Consider the following 26503-nt stretch of genomic DNA (forward strand, 5'->3'; position numbering starts at 1 on the left):
TTGAATCCCGATTACAATTACACTAATTGGCCCTCCATTCCTGGGATTTGGCTTTGACCCGCTCACCTCGTCGCCGCTGCAGCCTCATCAATATTCTGGCACCTGTATCGCCACATGCATCTTGCGCCTGGTCCACCCCCCCAACCCCCTCTCCCCTTTTCATACTTTCCTCCCTATCACATGATACTTTTCCTCTCACATAGTTGGGGCACTAGGGAATGTATACTTTATTCATGCTGCATTCATTATAGAGAGATAGAAGTCATGCAGCTAGCTATACAGTGTAGGGTTTTTTTTTTTTGGGGGGGGTGCAAGAAGGAGGTGAGAAGGGGGTGATGGAGGTGCTGCTGGTGATTGTGGTGGAGGAAGAGGAGGAGGAGGAGGGTTAGGAAATTGGTCTGGCTAGCGGAACAGCTTTTCACCTCTCTCTCTCTCTCTCTTTCTCTCTCCCCCTCTATTCTGCTTTGTATTCTGCAGAGATGACAGGGGGAAAGCTTTATTGCTCCGAGTTTGTATCGATCGGGGCCCCGCGTAGGGGGGAGGCCGCGGGACGCGCTGAACGAGGCCTTCTGCAACGACGGAGAGTCTCGCAACAAAAGCCAACCCGCCCCCTCCGCGCGTGCGCGCGCGCACACACGAACACTCCTCCCTCCATTCGCTCGCTCAGAAATTCTAATTCATTGCTCTTATTCTCAAAGGTTACGAGAGAGAGAAAGAAAGAGAGAGAGGAGGATGTCTGGATTCTCGCTCCGAGTGAGGAGCTGGGATCTGATAAGCCGCAACACACAAACAAGGAATGAGAGGAATAAAGGAGGGGGGAAAGATGCCTTTTAAAACGCCTTGAGTTGAACCTGGAGAGGTGAATAAACTCCTCTTGCACACTCAAGGTTACAAATGTGCGCACACTTCTCGCAATGAAAACACCTTCGCAGCAATTAAACGCCACTTGTGACAAGTCAAGCCGTTTTCACGTTGGTGGCCATTCTGGTATTCCCGAGGAGACCCGAAGAAAAAAAAATGGCGCCTTCAAAACAAAATGGCGGACAACCTGAACTGTTAGTTTGTGATTTTCCTAGACTTTGCATTTTACACTCATTTTAACACACACAACTGAGATTGCAGATATCACAATTTTTAGTATTTACACGTTCGAGTTAAAATTCTAATTGAATAACTGGGTATTCGGATAAAAACAAAAGTATATATTTGCTTGGTCAGAATATGATTATGAATACAGAAGGCAATAAAACACATTTCCAATAAATAACATTTAATCGTTTCACTTTTAGATATTTATTTCTATGTATTTTATGTTTATTTGCCATTTAGTCTGTGAAACAGTGACATCGAAAGTGCAGTTGTGATTTTTGCTGGCTAAAACAGCGCACTTGACAAAGGCCGCTTTGTTCAAAAGTGATCAGCAGGAACGGATACTGTGTCAGTTAAGTCAATTCAATGAATCAAATTGCCGCTATAAAGCAAACAAAGAGCTCTTTCCAATCTGTATAGGGCAGTAAAGTTTGAGCCGCTAACCCTGATAGCACCTGGTGCCGCCTAGTTGCTAACATTTGAACCACAGCTTATCACTGGGAACAGGCATCCATAGTATAATATATATTTTTTTAAGCATTCTTAACTAGCTAGTGAACTTGATTTCAGGGCAACCTAGTGCTGCTGAAGAAATGGGATCTACTCAAAATAAAAGTGCGCCATTTTTAAAATGGAAGCATGTTACTGTATTGCATAGCATGAACATCGATTAGCTTGACTTCTTCCTGATGTTGTATGCTAAAAAATTGTTTGCGTGATTTGAACCACTGAGTGTAAGTCCAGTTTTTAAATTCATCAATTTCAAGAGCTTCGGTTTCCGTTTGAGGAGCGTTTCACGAACAGGGGGCGGGGCCGTGACCCCACGCCAAAGCCAACTGACCAAACACTCGACTAATGCGTGGACACACACACACGCGCGCGCACAAACACAAACTGGGGCTGTTTATCCGTTAATGGCATGCACAGCACTGCAGCAGGGGAGGAGAACAGATTGTCCATCAGAAAGAGAGAAGGAGGGGGGGACGACGGGGTTCAAGTCCATGACCAGAGGGCTAGAGAAAGGTTAGATGGTTGACGGTTCAACTCCCAAGAGGGGCGCCGGGGGAAGAGGATCCCCGCTGTCTCCCGTGCGACCCCTCCCAAACCTTACGCCGGAAGAGAAGGACAATAACCCTACCCCGTCACCCCCACTGTCCATTCTGCCGCTCGCCGCTTCGAGTCCATGGGTAAACCTTAGTCTCTTAAACAAACACACACGTGCTATGCGGGCAATCACACAGATAACACACTATCGCCGACAAACATGAGACGGGCTCGACAAGGCGGTATTTTCCACCTCACTTCCGACTAGCAATTTCTTCCCATTGGCAATTTTCTGCCTTCAGAAGTAGTCTCGGAGTAACAGAGCCAGGCGAGAATAGGGCGGCGACGGGCGCTCGGCCGTTCTCTGTTGGCCTAAACGCTATCACAAGCACTCACCTACTTGTTTTTATACCGTCAAATTGTATGTAGCTTAAGATGTATTGTATTTTCCGCACTATAAGACGCACAGAAAGCCTTCAATCATCTCAAAAGCTGACAGTGCGCCGCATAATACAGTGCACCTCATATACATAATTCCTTTTTGGGGGGGACGAAAAAATTAAATAACTTAATCTCCATGTAAATTCTTCAATTTTTACCTCTGCATTTTAGTTACAAATGCATTTTTATAACACCTCATTTGCAATTTTGATGCGCTATATATGCTCCAATTTGGAATCAATTTATCAATAAAACAATATATTGTGTGGTTTTTGTTTACAATTTGATTTTAAAAAACCAGGGAAGTGATAATGAGGCACTAGTATTAGAATAGACTCACATTCTGACGTTTTTGAATTTGCTGTCAACTGAAAATGACATCACACGTGCTGAAGGTTCAGGTAACGATCAATCAATCACGGTTCGGCTTGCTAACGTGAAACGAGCAAAAGATGAGCCGTGCTCGGTCACTTCTCGAGCACCGATGATCTCATTTTGAGTCGGCAGCAATGGGTTTTCAAAGGTATTAATTGTGCACGAAAAATTATCAAATATTTATCTTAATATTTTACACGATTATTTTGATAAATCGAAAGTTTGTTGAAATGATTTCTTCCAAATTCCAAGGTTCAGGAAAAAAATATCCCACAATACTAAGTGAACGTCAGAAGGTAGCTAAAAATGCTTGATCTTTTATTAATGCCTCTGAGAGGCTACTTTACTACCTCATTAAAGAGAATACCAATTGCTTGACCTTTGCCCCAGTTTTCCGCTGTTTGCCATAAACGGCCCAGAGAAGGAAAACAGCGGAGCAATGACGGCTTTAGCTGTGTAAAAGGGGATAATGTTTGTTATCTGTGGTCTCTTTACGTATTCTGCTTTGCTGGATAAAAGGCAACGGCGGATAAATGGGGTATCATCCGTTACTGCAATTTTGCAGGATTTCTATTTGAAAAAAGTCCCCAGATAACGCACTGTCACCAACATACCACAAGCCTCTTTTATATCGCCTGTGAAAGCCATAATTTCTTGCACTTAGGAGTATGTGGGCCATACGATATAAGCAGTAGCCGGTATATTTCACTGACAATAAACCAATTTCAAACTGCTTCAACGTTACAAATGTATTTATTTCAATTCTCAGTTACCTTTATAAGAGATTTCGCTGAACCAGAACGTTTTAATTTGGAACTTATTTAGACATGCGGATGATCCTGCTCTTTTTGTTAGAATTTTGCTACAAAGTCTAAAATTAAAAAATATAAAAAGGAAATGTGAAAAGTTGAAATGAAAATATGCTGAAGATATTTCAAAGTTAAGAGCTAGGGTCAGTCCTTTTCTCCCAATTTTGACGACGATATTTTTGCTTTGACCAAAAATAAATTGCAGTTTTCAACGTTCTTCATTACACAACTGGAATTATTGACAAAACAAAAAACAAACAATGTCAGGACGCTAGTAAAATCCCAATAAAACAATAGGTTGGCAACATCCGTCGGTACTCAAGGAACTAGTCCGAAAATTGAGATTTTCCCGGTTGATTTGGGACGTCTGGTCACCCTAATCTAGCCAATTGTGCCTTTAATCCAGATATGGATTATCAATTGGGCATGCCTGAAGTTAAAGATAGATACAGTCTCAGAAAGCTGAAAATTGCCAGGTAAATTTACTCCACTTTTGGTCTCTTTTGCTGCTCTGTGTATTGGTTCAAAAAGGTGTTTTTTTTACCTGTAGTTTCTTTCTGTGCCGGAGTGCGATATGTGGTCTTACTGTGAAAACAGTTGTGGAAAAAAGAGGCTAAGACATAAATGCAGTATCTTCGGTTATGGCAATTTTGCAGATTTTCTGTGCGGAAGAGGCTCGAGATGACACAATTGCGCCTTTTCCTCGCCCCGGTGTTGTTGTTGTGTGTAAACGGCGCCAACAAGGAACGTGAGGGACAAACTCAACCGGACAATTTTCCACCTTGGGCGAGACGTATGAATCTGTAAAAGAGGCACAAGTGGATAACGCCGGGTCTTCTATTACCAATTGCCAATTTTGCGAGGTCTCGGTGTGAAAGAGGCTACCGTGACAACAACGGAAAAAAAAAAAGAAAAAGAAAGCTCCGTCTGCCTTTGAGTTCAAAGCGAAATGATTGGCAGTTGCCCTCCCGCCCGTTTTCTCATACGAGAGCAAATCATTCCATTGTGAGCGACATCGCGGCTGATAAGTGCTGGGCTGTTTCCATCTCACTTACTCCCCTTGTGGAAAAGACCAAACACAGAAGCCCATCACTTGCTGCAGATGTGAATGGATATGAGGTATTTGTGTAAACACCGAACGTATACACACACATACACATAAGGCTCTTTTTTCTTTATATATATATCAGCAATGATATTGCTTGTGCGGTTTAACTTGCAGCTCCAGATTGGCTCAGTGATAGAGTATACATCAGAGACTAACCCGCACACACACATATACACACACACATACACGCACACAATACCTGCAGGCCCTTGTGGGCTGGATGCATTATTAAACACACAGGATTACACATGTACAGCCACAATATGAATTCACAGTGCAATCGGCTGTAGTGTTTATTTGAGTCTCCACTTGAAACTCTTTCATTTACTTCTACTTAAATGCGGCTCTCAATTTTATGGTTCCTAGGCATTTAAATATGAGGTAATAGGGGTGTCCCGATACGACCTTTTCACTCACGATGGTGATGTTGCCGTCTGGAGTATTGGCCGAGGCGTAAAAGCATATATCCTTTCAGCTGATACTGAATCGGATCGATATGGTATCACACAGTACTCTAGGATGCAATCTTGAGATTGTATCGGAAGCGAAACTAATTGATCGAGACAGCCATAGTCCTAACCCAGCCTTGTTGCATAAACTGAAGAAGCCCGCTCGGATGGGAGGCGAAATGTATTTCTGAGCCATCCGGAATAGTCCAGTTGAGATTACACATGGGCCGATAACCGGGTTGACGATTTACCGTGTGTTAAAACGTCAAGATTTCAATGTGCATCGTTTTAAAGGATTTTTTTTTTTAGGTCTAGTGTGACTCAAAGTGAACGTTGTGGAAGCTCGGTGCAGTTCTGTGATATGGTATCACTAGTGCTTGCAGAGTTAACTAAACAAGTTGCCTCTGAAAATAATTAGATCGCTGTTTTTGTTTTGTTTATTTTCCTCAATGGATTGTGGTCAAAGGAAAAAAAATTGTAGTTTTTAATACTAAGATGAATACATTTTAACACCGAGATGATGTGACACCGTGATATTTTTGCTCAAGGTTATCATACCTTCAGGACGTGGAATCGAAACCATGTCTTGCTGGAATAAATTAAATGCCTTGAGAGCGTAATGAGAATATTCCCAAGCAACATGCTCTGTGTTCACCAGTATTTACAAGAGCATTACTGGCATCTACTGGAGGGAGGCGTTTATTTGTCTTAAGTGGCTGCGATGTTGCCGGGCGGGCGGGGGAATTGGCATCGGGCAAACCGCAACGAAACCACAACACGAGCGGCGAGTGTGTTTACATCTGTAGGGCGGTCGGGCCGGTCCCAGACTCTCACGGTAATCGATGAGCGAGGGAGGAAAGGGAGGTCGGGGTGGGAGAAAATCGGTAAAGAAAGCAGGTTATCTCCCGTCATTAGGGGTGGGGGAATTCCCGTCTGCGAGGGCGGGGCGGAGGAGGAAAAGACTGGGGTTCATTGATAAAACGGGAGGGCGAGGGGAGAAGGGGAGACCATGTTTGGCATGGGGAGAGAGCAGACAATTATCTGTATTGATTAGAGCGGCCCTGCGCTGTGAAGACTGAGAAAACTATGACTGGATCAATAGCGGGGGAGAGGAGGGGGGGTTGGAGGATAGACAGACCAATAGGGAGAAAGCGGTGACAGAGATAAAACACCGCGTATTACTAACAAAGAAATGGAAACGGTTTGTGGTGCGCAAGCAAAGTTGGAGAAGGCGCAATGAAACGGGAGTGAAAGCGGGAGACAGAAAGAAAGCACAACGAGGCGCATTAGCTTGGAAATAACGCTACTGTTTAGCATTGATTTGTTTACAGGATACCCCCCCGCAACACACACGCAAAACACGCACACCCTACCTCACCTGTCACCATAGCCGACAGACTGCATGCACAAAACTATACTTTGCGCCATCAATTTTCAAGCAGCTTTAATAATGGATACTATTACACTGTCACTCATACAGCGAGCAGGCTATTTCTTTACTCAAACCGCAATGTCCATTTGGAGTAAGGTGTTTATTAGTGGGGAGGTGTTTATTTGTACAAATGGAGCTAAATAATATGGTTTACTTTGCATTTATCTTCAATTCTGAATGTCAGTTTGACAGATGTCATTAAGGTTCTGCTGGCGACGCAAGGTGATATCAAACGTCATGGTTAAATACAATAACAGCCATCGAAGCAGGTTCCGTTGCAGAGTGTCGAAACCCATCGCCTGAGTTGAATCATCAATGACGTCAAAAATGATGACTGTCTGAATATAAAGAATTTAAACGCATCATTAAGTGGAAGTGTGTTTTATTGTCCTTAGTTATCATGATTGTTCTTTTACCGGGCAAAAAAGTATTTTTTTTTCATTTTTATCCAAACACCCATTTATTTGATAGACTTTTCAGTAGGATATGTGAATACCACAGTATGTGATGGCTGCATCCCTAAAAATGAGTCTCTGTGTGGTGTGGTTTTATCATTAAAGGATCCACAATCTTTTTTTTGTGTGTGTACTACCTACAATCAGAAGGTGCACTAACATGCATTACTAGCAAAGTCGGGCTGTGTGTGTGTGTGTGTGTGTGTGTGTGTGTGTGTGTGTGTGTGTGTGTGTGTGTGTGTGTGGTGAATCTCCCAGTTGCCAGTGACATTTCTAGAAATCCTTGACTCCACTACCCAGGCAACCTAAACACACGCACACAAAGGCCCACTGGGGAGCGCATCTGTCATATTGTAGTGCATCGGACATTACACAATGATAGAATTCAGCCAGCTACATTTCTCCTGATATGTTGTGGCACTGAAGCGAGATGTATTGTCAGGAAGGCTTTGCACAAAAGCCAAACAAACAGATGAGAAACATAAATTCTGATTTAGGGGAGATGGGTGTGCGGGAGACAGGATGTTGAGGAAACCTTTGGTAAGGGCAGAAAATGTCAGATTTGACAAATGACCTTTTAAACATGGAGCAGATGTAGAGCGTCATGTACACTGTGGACACAGGGAGGTTACACTGCCACTGAGAAGATAAGCGTCACTGCTTCGCCAAATCCAAAATAAACTAAACTTCGAAAGGAGGGAGTCGGCAGGAAATTGATTCGTCGAGAGCTCGCACGCGATGACAAAAACTGCAAATCCTCTTGGTTTTTTTTTTGTCTATCACAGCAATTTTCAAATGGGGGTATTTGTACCCCTTGAGGTACGTCAAGGCACTTAAGGGGGTACGTGAGATTTTAACAGAAACATTTAATGACTTTACAATCGTAACAGGAAAAATGTGTCTTTTCAAATTAGGTGCAAATGAATTGGAACGTGATTTGGTGTTTTACAATTCTTAACCAGATATTCTTTGTTACTGCTTGACCATCAGTGATTTTCAAACTGTAATACGAGTAGCATTCGGGCTCCTCTTATGCAGCGGTTCTCAAACGGGGGAACAAATACCTCTGGGGTTAAGTCAAGGAACTTCAGGGGGTACTTGGGATTTTAACAGTGTTTCAGGAAATCTAATATTTTTTAATGCCGATTTTTTTTCCTTACTTCCAAAAATGCTTAGCGCTAGTTGGGGGTAGGTGACTGGAAAAATATGTCATTGAAAAATGTTTGAGGACCTCTGGTTTAATGTACAACACATAGATCCAACATAGTAAGCGAGAAAAAAACTGAAGCTGAAGGACTCTTTTGCATTTTCAACAAAAGAGCCTTTTGGTTTAGCTTTGACCCAGTCACTCGGGCAAGTTTGTATTTGCCAGACCTTTGCCAGGAAATGGCCAGCATTACCCTAAAATGGCCACTCTCACCCAAAATAGACGACTTCCTGTGTCTTTTTGGAAATGGCTTCTTGAGACTTTTTTGTGGATCTACTTCTGATGGACACGCCCTCCAAATTTCATGTGGCGAAGTGAAACAGGTTTTGGAGGCTCAATTTTCAAAAAGGGCTTGGGGGTTTTTTGGACACAGGAGGGGTTGAGGACAATTACAGGTGTGCAGTTATGCATGGCTGACATCACTGGACCCTTGCGGCCTTTGGAAATGGCACCTTGGAAACAGTCGCTAAGGGAACCGCTCCAGAGGGAGGATGGCTGGACAAGACAATCGCAGGGAGAAAAAAAAAAACATCTGAGGGTTAAGACGCTTAATGAAAGAGCTGATCAGAACCTAAATAGGAAGGACGAGTCTTATTTATCATTGTGGTGTCCCATTGGGGAAACACGGGATGAAAAAGCGGGCTTGATGTTGGCTACAATGCCGTCCTCCCCCACATGTTCCCTGTGACCTCTCAAGGACTCCAGGAGATTTAGCGCAGCGGCTACGGTTAACAACAACAACAAAAATGAGTGATAAGCGGAGCTGGCCTCGGTTCCGAGTTAACACAGAGAGGAATATTGACGGGAGAAACATGTTGATGGACAAAGAAAAGCTCTTAAAGTGATGCGTCGGCTCTTATTGAGTGTAGGCGGATAGAAGTTGACTACGGACAAAACGCTCCGAGTATGGATTTGGGGAGAGTTGGTCGCCGCGGCAACATCAAATATATGAACAGGAAAAAATACGGCTGTAAAAAGCCTGTACAGTGGAACCTGTGTTTAAAGATACTCACGTTTCAAACCAATTGCTTTTCTTTGATTTGAATTTTTGTTGCGTTACGTCTGACAATTGTGTTGTACTCATTTTTGGATGAGGAACCCAAAACCGGTCTTGTTATTTTTGGGCCGTATCGCTCAGTTTTAGTTATAAGGTAAAGAAAAGACCCAGCAGTAATCCTCTTAATTGCTACTTAATTGCTACTATGCTAGCTTTCTGTTTGTGGCTATCGAACGCCACCAAATGGGAGCTGCACACACCTCTCACCGCAGTCTTAAATGTGATTGTGAGTCCGATCAGAGTAGGTTCTCCTTCCTGCATTCTTACTACAAGAATTTTGTTCACCAGGAGCGCAAGATGCGGAGGGAAAAAAAATAAAATCAACATGGTAATTTTAGTTTTGATCAGCATAAAAGTCTTTCCCAAATTGCTCTCATGCACCATCATGATTCAATTTTGAAGACTTGTCTATACAGCCCCAGTTAAAATATTACTATTGGACTTTTTAGTGTGACTGGTTGCTTTTCCATGCACGCTTGACACCGGAGATGAAAGATATAATTCCTTTTCAAAATGGCTTTTGTACACGAGGCCATATTTTGCATCAAGACTCTTCATAAAGCCGGTGGACCGTGGTTATGCAAGCGAATGGTCTCATTAGCATATGAAAGGTCCGAGCGGGAGTATGCACTATGGATTTGTATGTATGCATAACGTGATCAATATCGGCCGTTGAATAAAAGATGGTGTCGGCTTTTGACAGGCCGATTTGAAATGGAGATGCTATGCTAATAACAAAAGGGCCGCGGCCGAGATTGGCCCTGAACTCTCGGCACGTAGCGGCCGCTCGCTTTCGCTCACCTGCGCTCTCCATAATGCATGAGATGCCTGAATATATAGAGCATACGCTCACCATGCGCAAGGACAGGGGCCACGTATGAGCGTTACATACATTATGCTCAACAGTTGAGAGCGTGAAGGCAAAAAAAAAAAATACAAGTAGGAAGACCAAGCTACTTGCTGCCTCTTATGTGGGGAAAACAATGTAAACACTCCACATACTCCAGAAAATGTGTGTTACTGTTACTGACACAATGTCTGCCACTTTCAACAGTTTTTCAACTGCGTATTAATTCAGAAGTTTAAGTTTTTTTTTTACTTTCAAATTGCTGCCTTGTGGTGCCTTGATTTATGAGTTTCATTCGCCTCAAATCATAAGCAAATACAATGTAAAGAATTACACGTCAAGAAATTATCTGAGATATCAAGGTAGTTTAAAATCTTCAAACGACAGAATCCTCACGTTTCAGGTGCCCCCAAAAGTGGCAAGTTTGTTGAACCAATTAGAAATGCATCGTGAAAGCGAGCCAGCCATTTTTTAATACTGGGATTGGTTAATAATCAGCAAAAATAACACCCACTATGTGGACTGATCACTGGATTTTTCATTAATATCATATTGCGTTGTTCTAATATTGATGTTATTTTTTTAAATTAAACAAACATTTGCCTGCTTTTTTTAAATATGAATTTTTAATAAATTATCATAAATTTAAAAAATAGTATAAAATACGTAATAAAAAATATTGTGTGGCTGAGAAAAATTATTGTGAAATTGTAATAGGAATTTTGTATCAAAAATAACTTATGAATAATAATAATGTTTTATTTGATGTGCTTTTCTGGACAATCAAAGTAAAAAAAAATCTGTAATCAAAATACCAAAATCAGTAAAACGAAGTAAAAATAAATGGATCAGTTAAATTGTATTTACCTTTAGTAACACGTTTAAAGGTGAACGCATGAATAAGACGACGACTCCCCAAAACGCGCACGTCTCCGGCGAAAGGCGTCCGAGGCGCATGCGGCAAAGTTGGGCTATTAACGGCGCGGGTAATTACGAGGCGGCTCGCGCCGTGATTCATATTGGGTTATTATGATAGGCCGCTGGCGTGATATGCATTTACGGGGGCACTCTGTCTGTTTTACAAGACAGCTGAATTTACTTAGTGCGTCTCTTGTTCTGTCTGACTGCCCCAGCTGGTCTTTAACCTTGGCCTCTGGTGCTTCTGCCCGCTGCAATAAAGTCACCCATCCTCCTCTTCCGTCTGTCTCTGTCCCCCTGGCACCACTGTTGTCCACTCTTGCACTCATTCATAGTAAACACTATTGATTTTCAGCAGGGGAAAAAAAAAAAAGTCAGGGAGGGAGGGATGGGGGGGGCATGAATTTTAATGCGACTATCTGTCCCCTTCTTCGTCTCTTCCTATCCTATCGCCACCCCTTCTTTCCTGAGGGGAGGATAAAGAGATGGGAATCCTATGTGTGTGTGTGTGTGTGTGTAAGGTGCAGGGATGGATAGAAGGATGGATGGCAGGGGGGGAGGTTTGCATTTCTCATTTCCCAGCTGTGCTTCTCTCACACAACCCCCCTACCTCGACTACTCTACTCCTTCCCCGTCCTCCGCCCCCCCCTCTTCTCCCGCCAGTCATCTTGGCGCTACTTCGCACTCCCAGGTTGGCCGCTTAAACCGGCGTTTCCCCGTCATTGAGCCCGGACACGTTTTTAAAGACGCTGTATTGAACATAGGGCCGGGCAAGAAATCAAATTCATTTGATTAATTTGGCAGTTCAAAAATCCAAAATTTGAAAACGTGCAAAATTGTGAAATCGGCAGACTCCTTACAATAGTAGCAACTACATCATTGTGGCATCTAAAGAGATAGTCCACTTAATTGGCTGATTTAAAAAAAAAAAAGGTGAATTTCCCAAGATATGGATACACATGTTAATTGCCATCTCGTGGCAGAGTGTTTAATTGTTCTGCTGGCCATGAGATCTCACTGGCACAGACAGATAAACAAAGCTATATTAGTAAATATTATTTCAGGAACAATTATGATTTCTGGCTGTAAATCGTGTGGCAAATCACTGCCTTAAATAATCGCACGCACACATACAGCACAAACACATCCGAGGTCCCCCGGATGCATCTAAATGCGCCGATTGACGCCAAAGCCACAACACTCAAGAAACAGGAGCAGCAGGGGCTCAAGTGTTCAAATCCCCTTCCGGGTCACCGCGCTCCAACTTCCTGTTCATCCGGATTGATCTAGCTACACAGATTCACACACACGCTCGCACGTCGAGTCGTCTCGCCGGCCGGCTCGGTCTTGGACTTGCGCGTATTGATTTTGCTATAAGCGCTGTCCCGGTTGCGACAGGTTAGCGCAGACGGACAAAGGCGGACTTCATCAAGCGACATTAAACACAGGAGCCACGTCCTCAATAATCACTCCATCACACAAAAGACGGCCAGAGAGAAAAAGAGACAGCGCACAATGAGCGGGTGCTACGGCACAAAAGAACTGGAAATCTAAGTCAACAGAATGTACTAAACAGACTGGAAAGGTATTTTGTACACAAACATAAATGCAAACGTAGGGGGCTGGGCGATATGGTTAAAAAAAAAAAAAAAAAACTTCAACCAATTGAGAAGAAAAATTATAATTAACGTAAGAAACGTAAAATGACATCTTTGGGATTGAATGAATTCAATTCAAGTATTTTTCATGGATTATTATTGCCTTTCAAAACACATTTTTCTACTTGAGTGAAAATGACATTAGCTGTGCTCAAATCTCAGGTATCAACCAATCACGGCTCACGGCCATTCCGTCGTTCCCGCCGTCGTTCCCTGAGCCTTCGGCACGTGTGATGTCATTTTATTTGACTTTATATTGGTTGTCAAATTAACTGATTCAAGCCCAAAGACGTCATTTTGCGTTTCTAAGAGTCCAGCCAATCAATCCCAGCTACTTATATATTTTTTTCAAATATTTTCGAGTATTAAAGAAGTGTCTAAAAATGGTTGGCACTAAAAGAGTTCATTGTAGAGAAAACAAACTTTTTTACTGTTAAAAAACAGGCAAAGTAAACGGACTCTCTCTTTAAACGCCACAATGAAGTCGTGAGCACCTATTACGTATGTGGCCTTTAAGAGGCGTGGCCCAATGGAGTAGCGTGAGTTGTTAGCGCTCAAGGAGATTGTGTTTGACTCTTCTTAAGTGTTTTGTAAATCGCAACTTTTCCGAGGAGAAACTTCACACTCCATGTATCACAGTCTAATTAGTATATTTTTTTAAAAGTGTAGTTAAAGGGGGACTTTTCTTCCACAAACTTTATTATAGTAGTGAGAGCATTGTGGACTTTAGCCAATTTAGATTGTGTGCGCGCGTGCAAGCCGAGCGTTTTCATCCGCGCTTAATCTCCCGCTCTGATTCAGAGTGTACACTGAGCCGCCTAATGGGATGTGACTGGGGCCGCGGCTAGCTCGCCGCTAATGAGCGCGCCGCCACAGCCGGGGAATCAAAGCGCTTCATCAGCACTCCTAATTACTGTAAACCTCGTTAGTGCACTGACAAGCTACAGCATCTGCTCTCGCTAACAAAGTGGGCGTGGTTGATGGCAGAGAAGCTATTTTAGGTATGGAGATATTTTACTGATTTTATAGTGAAAATCAAAGCTAATTATCTTTAGGGTTGTACTGCACTATATGTATATTTATTTATTAATTAGGATGCGTCAAAGACTAAATCATTTGAAACTTTGCCCAATTGCGAAATTGATGGTATGCACAAAAAGACTATCCACTAAGTTTTGTTGCAGGTAGCCACCAGTGGAAATTAATTGAACTGAGTTAACAGTTGAAAAATGTTTTTAAAGCTTCATAAAATTGGAATTAATCTCCAAAGTTTACGTTTTAACTTTCGCAGTTGAGAATTGTGAAAACCCTAAAATAAAGTAACAATAACGCCACTTTTGTCCAACCATGTATATCTACACATATATATACAGTAGATGTATTCTGTTGGCACAAGGCTGTGGCGCAGAAAGCGGGAGGCCAAGTTCAATGCCATTTCCATGAGAAAGGCAATCAATAGACTTTGCGCCATTAGCGGCGGCTAACGTCGGCGCTCTGCGAAGCAGCAGGTGTGTGGACAGCAGGTTTCCATGTAGCTCCGTCTGTTTGGACTCCCAGCCCTCCCTCCATCTTTAGGTTTGATCAAAGCACTTCCGCTCACCCCCCCTCTTCCAACACTACCTTCTGCTGTTCCCCCTTTTGCCTCCCCCCTTTTATAATTTGACTGATGATTACACTTGTCACTCAAGGCAGCATGTGGCCAATTAGGCGGAGGGGTGACAGCGAGGGGAGGGGGGGACCGCCGGATATTTGGGTTTGCAACTTTGCGTGGCCACGCCTGCACTCAGGTGGGCTTTTTAGCTCTTAGGGAGAGACAAACAAACATGGGTTTCTCTTCCATTTTCTTTTAAGAGAGCGGCGCAAGAAACTGCCGCAGCCTTGCCTCTCACTCTTGGTCGCCACACTCCCGTGTTCCGGGGTAATCATCGGCTCATTTAAAGTCACTTTTGTACACTACCTCTGACTGGTGCCGCCTCAAACTAGGCTTTTATGGGCCTTAATGCGTCTTGCAGACACTTTGGCAAGCGCAGCGCTGGCGCGGAGGACGCAAGGCTACGGGGGAGGAAGGGGGAGGACAGGACATGCGAGGGCAACAGCCATGGCGACTTAACCAGCCTGAAAAAGGGGGGAACCAAATAGGATGAAAGCGGGAGGGGAGGGGCCACGGTGAAATGGACAGAACATGAGAGCGTCAAAAGAGGGGAGAGAGAGGTCACTTAGTCATTCCTTGGACCCCCCCCCCCCCCAACCCCTACCGTGCCTCCTTCTCTTGGCCCTCTTTACAAGCACACAAAAGGACGGAGGGGTGCAGTCCTTGTACAGAAGCGGGAGGGTTGTACGCGCCCACCTCCCTATTTCTTTTTATACATAATTTGAACCCTATAGAATATCAATACGGTTCTCTTGGATGGAGGGCTGGCGGTGGACAAAACGATGAAAGACTATATTGACGTCTATATTGTCTCATTCACTCCCAAAGACATTTTTTGTTCATAAGGAGTCTGGATAGTCAATACCAGGTGTGTGTGTATATATATATATATATATATATATATATATATATATATATATATATATATAAACTTAACGTGTCTTGTAGGAGTGCCCATCTCCTTGCTGAAAGCATGTGCATGTCCTACTAGACACATGATTAGTTCCAGGCGTGACCATCGACCAATGTGGGCAGGAGTTCTTAGCTACTCCCGCCCCAACCTTGTTAGGTAGACCAAGAGAGCAGTACCAGTCTCAATCATAAAACACTAGCTGTTGGAAGGAGGAAAGAGGCTTCACCGGAGCGTTGCAAATCTCTTACTTAGTTTTCTTTCGTAATAACTTGTAATTTCAAGTGTAAACTGGGATTGTTATCATGTTTGGTCAGCTACAGGCTTCACTTTAATTAGACTTCCGGGCGCCGCTAATATAACCACGGCTCTCCATGAGACTACAGCCAAATAGATGGAAACGGAAAAAGCCAACAGAACAGTTACTGTACAAGGCTTTAATTTAAGTTTTAAGTAAATATATGTACTGCAGTAATATTTGTCTGCTAAGATCTTTAAAATGAAGCTTCAGTTGTGTTTTTTTTTTTTTTTTTCCCCCCTCTCCGCAAGGGCATCGACAGCCAACAAAAGGACGCCCGGACGTGAGGGAGCCCGAACAAGAGAATTAGCGGGCGAAAAGGTGGTGGAGTACAGCAGATTAATTTCAGAACAGAGGCCTACTGCTGAAAAGAAGGATGGAGAGCAGGAAGGATGGAGGGGATCAAGAAACAGGAGAATGACCAGTGGAGGGAGATTAAACATGTATTCAAACCTCTCAATAGGCCTGAGCTGCTTTTGGTGCTTATTTGTTGGTGTGTGTGCGCAAGTGTGTCTGCGTGTGTGTGCGCATGTTTTGAGTCTCAAGAGAGGACATGTTAGCTACCTTCGCCGCGCTCGCCGAGCATGACTCTCATCCACCCTCACAGTGAAGGACAGCAGTGGAAACCCAGAGGTTAATAGGACACCTTCATTACCATAAATCTTATCAGCTAAATGAAATGGGGTTTGGAGGGGGGGCGGGGGGGTTGGTAGAAGGACCCTTGATTTAGCCGTCCGCTCTGCCGGGCTAAGGGGAGACACCCAATCAAACCTCTGGGTTTTATTGGTCTTTTTTATTAGCTAAATGTACTTGCACATGAGCGAGGTGCCAGAGGTGACAGCCTGCAGCAATCAACAACACCCCCCCCCCCCCCCCCCCCCGCAAAAAAAAAAAAAAAAAGGACACGAGGCTCGTAAAACTGATTGTTGGCGCGTTTATGAGCGCGCTGTCGTCCTGGACCTTCAGCTTTTGTTACAAAAACACGGAGGAAGTCCCTCTGACAGAAAGAATGTGGTGGTCCTGCTAAAGCGGACGAGTTCAAACGAAAACTTGGACCGGAATTATCAACAATTTGATTAAATTCATGCACGTAAGTGAACATTGTTTCTAGCTTGGAAAGTAAGGCTATTCGATCCCACCTTTTTCTCCGGGTGACAGCATTGATATTCGGAGCATACGAGCATTTGCTTTGTGACTACTCGCCAAGACTCCCCCCTCAAAAGAAAAAAATTAAAAAAGTAAAAAATTTTAAAAAAGCAGTCGCTTCATGTTCCAATTAATTTATTTTAAATTTGAAAATATAAATGTATTGCTCCTGTCACAAAATTCAATTAGAATAGCAAATACCTGCAGAAATCCCATTAAAATCTTACATAGTCCCCTAAGTGCCTCCATGTATGCCCAGGGATACTCGTACCTCCATTTGAGAATCGCTGCTTTAAAATAAAGGTGGTATCAGCCAAAGACTTGGTATCGGCATGTGCCCAACCCCCCCCCCCCAAAAAAAATCTTCAAAAAGCAGAGATAACCCCAAAACCTTCAGTTTTTCTACAAAAAACAGGGGTTACATCCCCACCACCAGCCAAAAACATTAAACAAAAACATTAAAGAAGTTGGTTCATGTTCCAATTAACATGCTCTTAATTTGAAAAGGAAAATGTACTGCTCCTGTCACGATACTCAATTAAGAGTTGCTGATACCTTTAAAATCTCACACGGCCCCTGAAGTGCCTCCATGTATCCCCAGTGGTACTTGTACCAATATTTGACAAACACTATCCTCAGTGTGGCCTCAGTCAAATATAAATAAACTGGTATCTGTACGCCTAGTATCCTACCAAAAGAAATCTTGAAAATGCAGGGATAACCCAAAACCTTTGGTAAAAGGTTTTTCACAAAAAATAGGGGTTTCCACCCCACCTAATTGCTGTTCCAATTAATTTGCTCTTAATTTGAAAAAAAAAAAAACTGTTATTCTTGTGACATATTACATTTAATGATACCTGGTAAAGATTTATGTAGCCCTTGCAGTGCCTTCACGTAACATCATTTGAGAACCAGAAACTTAAACGTTGGGACGCGCATGGAAAGAGAGATCTCAACAGGAATGCTACATGGAATATATGTAAAAAGACAAAAGGTCCTTGGCTTTTATCAATCAAAGCAGAAATTGTGTTGTCACGTAATCATGCTAAGCCATAAACAAAGCGTTCCCGAGGTGGCGGCAATAAGCGGCAAAATCAACCATAAGCGAGTGGTCAATAACCAGCAGGGGCTGACAAGCGGTTTTTCCAGCCCGTGATTGGTAGCGTGCTGCGAAGCCCACTCAAGGTCCTGATCAGGCCGGGTCAGCGCCGACCAGGCGTCCACCCACAATAGAACAGGATGCCTCCCCCGCCCCCGCCCCCGTAGAGGTCAAGTACGCCGCAGTTCTCCGGACATACACGTACGTCATCTGGATGCGAGAGACGACGACGGAAAGAAAAGCTATAAATCAATAGCCGGAATGGAGCCGGGCGCTTTGAATGTGTTGATTCCCGCTGATGTGTTGATTAACTGCCGGCAACTACACACACACACACACACACACACACACACACACACACACACACGTAGAGCGAGTCCATTTACGGGCCTGTGCGTGTGCTCTCCAGGTGATAGGTCTGATGAAGTGGCCTGCTCACCCGGCCTGTGATTAGGACTAATGCTGGGCTGTATTTCACTGGACGTGGCTAACCAAAATTATTGCTTGCGCGTGGACTAATGCGAGCACGGGAGGGGAAAGGCTCCGAGTTTGCACAATTTCTGATGTCGTGCGTCTCTCTTTGCCAGTGAAGTATTTGCGCTAAAGGTCACTGTGTGGTAATGGTTATTAATATGCTAGTGGTTGATGCGTGCGGGTGTGTGGTCTGGAGAAACTCAATAACGCTGGCTGCTGCTAATGAGCTATGGGACCTCATCAGCATTAATAGTGCATTAGCCACACATCGCGGCGCAAACATTCCTTTCCAGACATTTGGGCGAGCTGCTGGGCATCTGTGCACGTCTGTTAAAGAGGTAAACGTAGACGGCGTTAAAAGGGATTTCAAAAGCCTGCCGTATAGTAAGACTCTCCAGTATGTACATAGCGACGAGAAAGGCCGATTTGATGGATATTTACATTTTTATAAATCCATACATTCAATACCACCTATTCAAATACTTTTCAAACATTTTCAAGTGTTGGTTATAGGAGTGTTTAAAAGCTGTTCATGATAGACAAACTACATATATTGGCTCACTATGTTTAAAGACCTCAATGAAGTCGTTTATGCCTATTTTAAGCATGTCTTGCAAAGCACCCATCCAACATTCCGCCACTTTTGGAAAACCTCAATTTCACGATTTAGCTCATTTTCAAATCTTTGATTCTTAAAATGACAAATGAATCGGATGAATTCAGTTTATTGCCTAGCCCTGTTAGGGAATATATATCTCCTTGAAATTGGAAGATGGATGCAGGCAGAAACTGAAGTCAAGCCTCAAGCGGTGCGGCGGGGAGTGCATCTATATAGCAGCCTAATGTACGCAAAGAGCAGAACCAAAAGCTCATTAGGCGGCGGAGCATTCCGCCATCAGTCTGCTCCCGTAGTCATATTTCGCAATCTAATTCTAGCAGGGAGAGAATTGTATTGTGACAGCGAGCGAGACCGGGAGTGGGCGAGGGCGGGGGGGGGGCACGAAGAAGGAGAGAGGTAGCTTAATGCAATAAAGCATGTAGTATTGACATCTTTCTCGCGTCTATTGATTCCCCATTATGTCGCTAACAAACCCAGGTTGACATTTTGTCATTTGCAATCATGTTAACACTGCGACTCGCACGCCCCCCCTCGCCCCCCTCCAACAGGCCGATCCCCGCACGCTCTTTTGCTCGCCACGTGGGCCATCGCTCGTACACAAATACGCGCCGTGCCGGCCTGCAATGCATCACAGAGAAATGGATGTGGACAATTGATCCTCTGTCTAAAACCAGGGAAGGAACTTTTTTTTTTTTCCCCAAAAGTCCTCCGAGGGCCATACTAAATTTACGAATTCCAACGGGGCAGCAATACAACAAATGTCCATTTCTGTACATTATGAGCATTTGTGCATGAAATGTTTTTGGACTTTTTAAAAGTTAGTCCTCAGTTCAAAGAAATCATTACTTAGAGCACAGTTGTCAAACTCCAGTCCTCGCAAGCTGCATGTTTTCCAGGTGTCCCTTCAAAACACACCTGATTCAAATGATTAGCTCACCAGCAAGCTTTGAAGACATCCTCATCGTTTGAATCGGGTATGTGTCTGAAGAAGAAACATCAAAAACATCCAGGATACCAGCTCTCGAGGACTGGAGTTTAACACCTATGACTTTGAGGGTATTCCCAAAGTCCAAAATACAAAATTGCACCCCATTTGAGCAAAACTAAGTTGAAAAAACTCAACGTCCGGCGCTAGCTAGCGTCGGTAGCTGTGTCTATCATATGTAGACCCAGAGAAAAAAAGTCTTAAAAAAAAAAAAAAAACAGGACGAAAAGACACAAATGAGCCACGTTGGTTTGGAGTAGCAATTTCAAGATTGATGAAAGACTATAAGCAAATAGATTCCATTCCATCTTTTGTAAATTCTTCATTTTTACTTGTTCATATCATAAGTTATATATGTTATATATGTAAGTTATATTTGTTGTGGGTTAAGAGTGTTTCAGATTTCCCACATTATGAGCAGTCAGTGAACGCCTCATCAGTGTAACGTTGAAAGCGCCCGAAGCAGTTTTTTTCGTTTTCCTTTTGCTCACTACCAGACTCGAGTTCTTTTTGCCAAAAATAATCAAAGTTGCGCCCCACTTGTGTTCCGCCAAGTTAAAGATTGTGTGTATATCTCAAAAGACGTGAATGAGCCACAAATGTTAGCAAGTATGTACAGTACGGAGACATTGGAAAGTGGACGGTGGAAGCCGGCGCTTAATAGCGTGTGACAGAACGCGCATAGCTGGAATGAACCAATCTAACGTGTGTGACGCGGCGTCATACGGGAAAGCCGGCCTTTCTCCGGCATGTCCCATTAAACTTTCATACGAGCGCTTAATGTTGATGGCTCCGCTATACACATACAGACACGGAGACACAATTCCATTAAAAATGGAACAAAAGACTGGATGGGTTCAAGCCGCCCAGGTGGAAAAGGGCCCGACATGCCAGTTTTGATGTCATACGACGGCGCGTCCCTTTCATGAGAGCCCCGCCACGCTCCAGGCCTATTCTGACATGAAAGAGGGCCAAAACACAAGCGGGGGGCGTCGGGAGGCGGAGAAGGGTCACGTGGGGCTGAGTCAAGTGCTCTCTGCCGTGACCCCTCAACATGCACGGTTCAGAGTCAAAGGAGTCAAGGAGCCGTTAGAAGGCAAAGAAATCAGTAAAGTGGACGCTCCAGTCAAGAGCCCCGGCGAGGGCCCCTCGCGCCAGGCCTGCTCGTCTAAAAATGCAGTTGGAAAAAAAGATCATTGGCTAGGCTGATTATCTGCGCCGACATTCTGTATTTTGATGAAAAAAAAAGCGCATCCCGATATTCTGCATTTTGACGACAATATCCCGAATTTGCAAACAGGACATCGACAGTTGTTTGTTGCTTAGTATTTAAAAAACTATAATATAACTTATTGCTATGACAGGAACAGTACATTTTTCCTTTCTAATTAAGAGCAAACAAATAGGAAAATCAAGTAACTTATTGCTAAATTGTGTTATCATTCCTTGTTGCATGCCTTTTTTGTGAGGTTGTATTAGAATATGAATTGTCGTTTTTGATGTGGTTTTTCAACAGACAAGCCAGAAATCAAAGCGATGATGTTAAACTATCTTCTGGAGCCGCTGAATAAAATGCACCAAGAGATACCACTACAAATGTAGTTCCAAAGTTGAATAAAGACAGACATGGAGGAGACAGGAAGCACTCAATTTTAGTTTTTTTTTTCTTCCCAAAAAATGCTACGCTTAAGGTGTACTCAACTGGAACAAATATTTCACAGATGGTACTTTGAAAAAAGGTTAAGAAGCACTGGCATAGTGAATCAGTGTTATCCCGTCATCTACATGGCATCGCTTTGCCTTGCCTCTTCCAATGGCGGGCCGCCGCAACATAATGGCTCATCCGCCGCTTTCCTCTCACCTCTCCAGCTCAAACTGGGTTTTCCCTCCCCGCCTCGTTTTTCACCTTGTCATCTGCTCTTACTTTCACCCGCTCCCCCCCACCTCTCTCTCTCTCTCTGCCCGCATTTTTTTTTTTATCTCCTTCTGACATTCGCAATTTTTCAGCGGCAGAACTCCTCCTCCTTCCCTGGTTCTTGCTCCTTTCGCCTCATTCAGGCTCCATCCCCCTACTCCTCTCCGCCGCCATCCCACCCCCACCTATCTCATCACTGTCACACGCCGCGCACTGCTGACTGAGTGTGTGCAGGAACGGCGGCGATGCCCGGTGCGCTCCGAATCAAATATGCTTGAAGTGATTTGGAAATGAGAGGTGAGGGGAGCTGGGGCGCCTGGCCCTTTAAGAGCTCAGCCTCGCCGGCTAGCGTTTATTCACCCGACGCGGATACTGGCCTACTGTAAAAATGTCCTTACAGCAGGACAAGGGGGCAAGTCAATGCAGAAATAAATATGTCCACAATAAACACTTTTAGGCCAGCAGTTCGAAATGGGGGTGCAAGTACTCTTGGGAGTACGTGAAGGCACGTTCAGGGGGGTATGTGAGTGTTTAACGAGGTTTCCGCAGGCATCTGTGAATTTATTCAGAGCTTTTTCAAGCCGAGACAGGCAAATGGCATGTTTCCTTTCAAATTGAGAGCGAATGAATTGGAGCATGAAGCAATTTGTAATTTGTAATGCAGCTATGGGACTTTTCTTACGCGCACTCCGATGTTTCGAACTTTAAAATGTCCAAGTAATCTATATTCGAAAAACAGCATTGCTATAAAATTATCAAATGGAAAAACAAGAGGTACATTCGCATATGAGTTAAATTTCTACAGTACACCAATTACTGTACGTACTTAGTAACTACCGTAAACACGTTTTGTAAACAAGAATTATGCCGCTTGCGCAAAAACTCAAATTCGCGATTTAGCTCAATTTCAAATTGGTATTTTTAAAAAGACGAAATAATTGAATAATCAATTTATTGCCCAGCCTTACTTCTGTTATGATAGCAATAGTGATACTGCTGGTTACAGAACTGCCAGATACCAATATAAATTTGATATCATCAGGTTTGATACACACCTTTATTTTTTGTATGAAATGTTAGACGTGTCATAAATAGTCGGTATAATAAATTGAAAGCCATTCATTGGGTGTAAAAGCAAGCGCGGAGTCTAGAATGAAGAGTTTGAATGTAGGTTGATATAATCAGATTTTTTTTTTTTTTTTTTTGGGGGGGGGGGGGGGGGGGGGCTACACTACTGCCTGATACCAACATAGATTTGATATCATCAGGAACAACAAATGTCTTTATTAATTTTTTGTATACAATGCAAGAGGAGACTTGATAGTTACGCTTCAAACAGCATAAAGTTCAGAAACACTCGGTTAATTAGATAAATAGGAACCATTTAGTCGAAAGAAAAGCAGGAGTGGAATCTGGAATAGACTTTTTATATTATATATTTTGAAGGTATATTGAGTTAATCTCATGCTTTTGTGTGTGTGTGTGTGTGTGGTGGGGTGGGGGGGGGCGTGATTTTGGACTGATGTCAATATTGGACCGATATCAATCGGATAAGGATGCTCCTAGCAGGTTTAACCATGACCTAAGGATTATTTACAGACTTCGGTTGATAATATGTGATAAAAAAAATATGTTTTCATACATTTTCAAGAACTGCATTAAAGCATCCACGTTGATAAGGGACACTGGTTGATTTTTCCCCCTCATCTGTCTCTTTCCTGGAGCTCCATTTCCCAACCAGCACAAACGCCTGTCTCCACCCGCTCCAGCGCTCTCATCCCCGGCATAACACCCGAGCAGCATCGCGGGGGACCGAGAGCGAGGATGCGATCACCCAGCAAGCCCCCCAAAAAGTCCACAACAGTAATCTTGCACAATAAAACGAATGAAATCGCCAGCGAAGAGCAAAACGAAGCATGTGAAAAGAGGACATTTGCTCCTCGGAGCTCCCCTTCTACTATCTCCCCCTCGCTTGCTTCCAGCGGCCCGAGGAATCGATCTCCGCGAGGATCGATAAGTTGGCATGAATATTCCCTGCCTGCCGCGAGTCTAGTCGGGGAGAGGCGCGGAGGCTGAGGCAGTGGACGAGAGGGGAAGGACGGACGCGCTTCTCCGGGAGAAAGACAGCGACACTCGGGGAAGGAAGAAAGAAAGGAAGGAAGGAAGGAAGGAAGCGACCGAGGCGGGGCGGAGGTGTCACAACCGCGGGGAGGAGGAGGGGTGGGGGGGGACAAGCGGAGACGTCTTACCGGAGTTGGAGCGGAGAGCCAGGGGGGACTTGAGACGCCAGGCGCTGAGGTCAGGGGCGGCTCTCTGAAAGACGAACGGAACCGGCAAGGGGACAAACATGATCTTCCCCCGGCTTCGGCTTCTTTCTTTGGCTTCGGATGAAGATGAGGATGAAGAGGAGCCGGGGCCGGCTCGGTCCCCGCCGGGGCGCTTTCGGTCCGGCTTGTTCGGGAGGCGGTTCGGCGTGGACGGCTCGCCGCCTGCTGCGTACACATGAAGCCCCCCCTCGGCACTTTTACGGACTTAACCCGGCGTTAATGTGCATAGAACCTGTTCCGACGCCACACAGACGGATAGACGAGAGGAAAAGTTGGCTCGACGCGACGAGGACTGCTCTTCTTTTTTTTTTTTTTGGACTTAATAATCCGACATGGAGGCCCCTGGAAGTGAATAACGCGACGGCGATATTACAAAAAGGCGTCAAAACAGTCGCTAGCTTGCTAAGAGAGTTAGCTTTGGTTATTAGCTTGAATAAAGACAAAAGACGGCACGAAAACAGCATTCGAGAGGGTAATAATTACACTTTTTCTTTTTAAAAAAAAGTCTTACTGTGTGGTTATATTTGGTTTGGAGCTATATACTTGGCGAACACTTGCTTCGAAAGACATTCGCTTTTAGCTAGCTTATTATGGAAAAAAAAAAATGAAAGAAAGGCGCCGATTCGTTAATTAAAAGACGCGTGCGCACGCACGCACACGTGAGCGCGCACGGACGCACTTTCACATACACATCCGCGCGCTCGTACCTCGAATCTCCGCCCCTTTCCCCCCTGTAATTAAAACGCAATCAATCGACAGATAAACAAACAACAAAACAAACGGCCCGAGGGAAAAGCAAACTTACACTTCGTCCATCCGCCTGTGTGTATGTCTCGTTACGCTCTTATTTGTTTTGGCTTTTTGTTGTTTTTTGTTGTTGTTGTTTTTTTTTAAAGCCCCCCCCCGGTATGCAGCAGCCAGCTCGCTCGACCCGCCTCCCTTGCACGATTGTAGCGATGTGCCACACTAGGCAGCCTGCCTGCAACATTGAGGCAGCTCAGGAGCCGCTACTACTCACACATCAGCACCCCCCAAGCCCTCCTCCACTCGCCCACCATCTCCCTCCCCCTTCCCTCCCCTCCTTCTCCCTCGTTTTCACTAGCGCTGCAAAAGGTATCCTGTATCGATTTTTTTCGCACCCCCCTTGCTACCGCTCTTAATAATACAGGCTATAATGATGCCAGCCGTGATCAGTGCATTTGGAAAGAGGGTTTAAAAAAAAAAAATAGGAGGAGCCCCGATAAGAGAATCCAATGGTGATGCTTAAGGACTAAAACACCAACATGCAACGCAATTAACTTATCTCATAGCCGCAAACTGATTTCAAAATGATTCTTATTTGTTTTGGAGCATTTGAGAGTTCCGGGTTGGTGTGCGCAAACTGATGGTAAACAAGCTGTTGTTGTTTTTTTTGTTTTTTGCATGTGAATTTTTAAAGTAAAACAAAAAATACAAAACAAGCTGCTCCGATCATGGCATATACATTTTTTAAACGTACATTTTTCAATAATTTCATGTCCTGCATATTTTTAATGATTTAACACAGAGGTGTTTCGTATGAAGAAAATAGAAATATGTAAGGGCCAAGTATGTTTTTTTTTAATTTAACTGATTTGACACAGAAAAAAAAGAAATCAATCAAGCAATCCATTGTCTATATAAAGTAGTCCCCCCCCCCCCCAAAAAAAAAAAAAAAAAACATGGCTACAAGGCAAATTAGACATTTGTCACACTTCCAATGCTGTCCACCATCAAATCTTTTGGAAATAGTATTGCAGGTCATGTCAAAATGTATTTTTATTCTACATCGCAGGGCCGCAAACGGCCCCTGGAGCATAGTTTGGACACCGCTGATTTAACATATCCACTGGAAAGCCACCCTATTCATTTGTTTTCACTGGTATGTCCATTTTGTCCATCGCAAGACAGCAAAGTCACCTGCATCCTACCTAAGCATTTAAGCTCTCATTGGATGTCCTTGACTGAGGACACTAGGACTCAGTAAGGATGTCTCTGTATGACTTCTTTTATCGTAAGAAGTCTCGACATGACCTCTTTTCATCTGCGATGCCCTTTGAGACTTTGGTGATTCAGGGCTATACAAATAAAATTTGATTGATAGATTGATTTATTGATGAATATGAATGCAACAATTTTGCTGTTTATTTTCGATTCCGCAATTTAATATTC

At 43.8% G+C, this 26503-nt stretch overlaps 1 protein-coding gene across 3 annotated transcripts in view; it reads right to left on the reverse strand.

Moving 5' to 3' along the window:
• Positions 1-25265, reverse strand: part of pou2f2b (POU class 2 homeobox 2b) — a 54697-nt gene extending 29432 nt beyond the window's left edge. For 2 of the 3 annotated variants that reach the window (XR_015865014.1, XM_088409771.1), the window contains exon 1: positions 24236-25265. Coding sequence is in view for 2 of the 3 variants with exons in the window: in XM_088409771.1 (XP_088265897.1) it covers positions 24236-24335 (100 nt within the window). In the remaining variant the exon portion in view is untranslated. The remainder of the gene's footprint in view (positions 1-24235) is intronic. The other variant, XM_088409767.1, reaches the window with a different exon arrangement.
• Between the last annotated feature and the right edge of the window lie 1238 nt (positions 25266-26503).

This window comes from Hippichthys cyanospilos, chromosome 3, assembly GCF_059441005.1.
Source record: "Hippichthys cyanospilos isolate Australia breed blue-spotted pipefish chromosome 3, RoL_Hcya_1.0, whole genome shotgun sequence".
NCBI classification, from domain to species: Eukaryota; Metazoa; Chordata; class Actinopteri; order Syngnathiformes; family Syngnathidae; genus Hippichthys; species Hippichthys cyanospilos.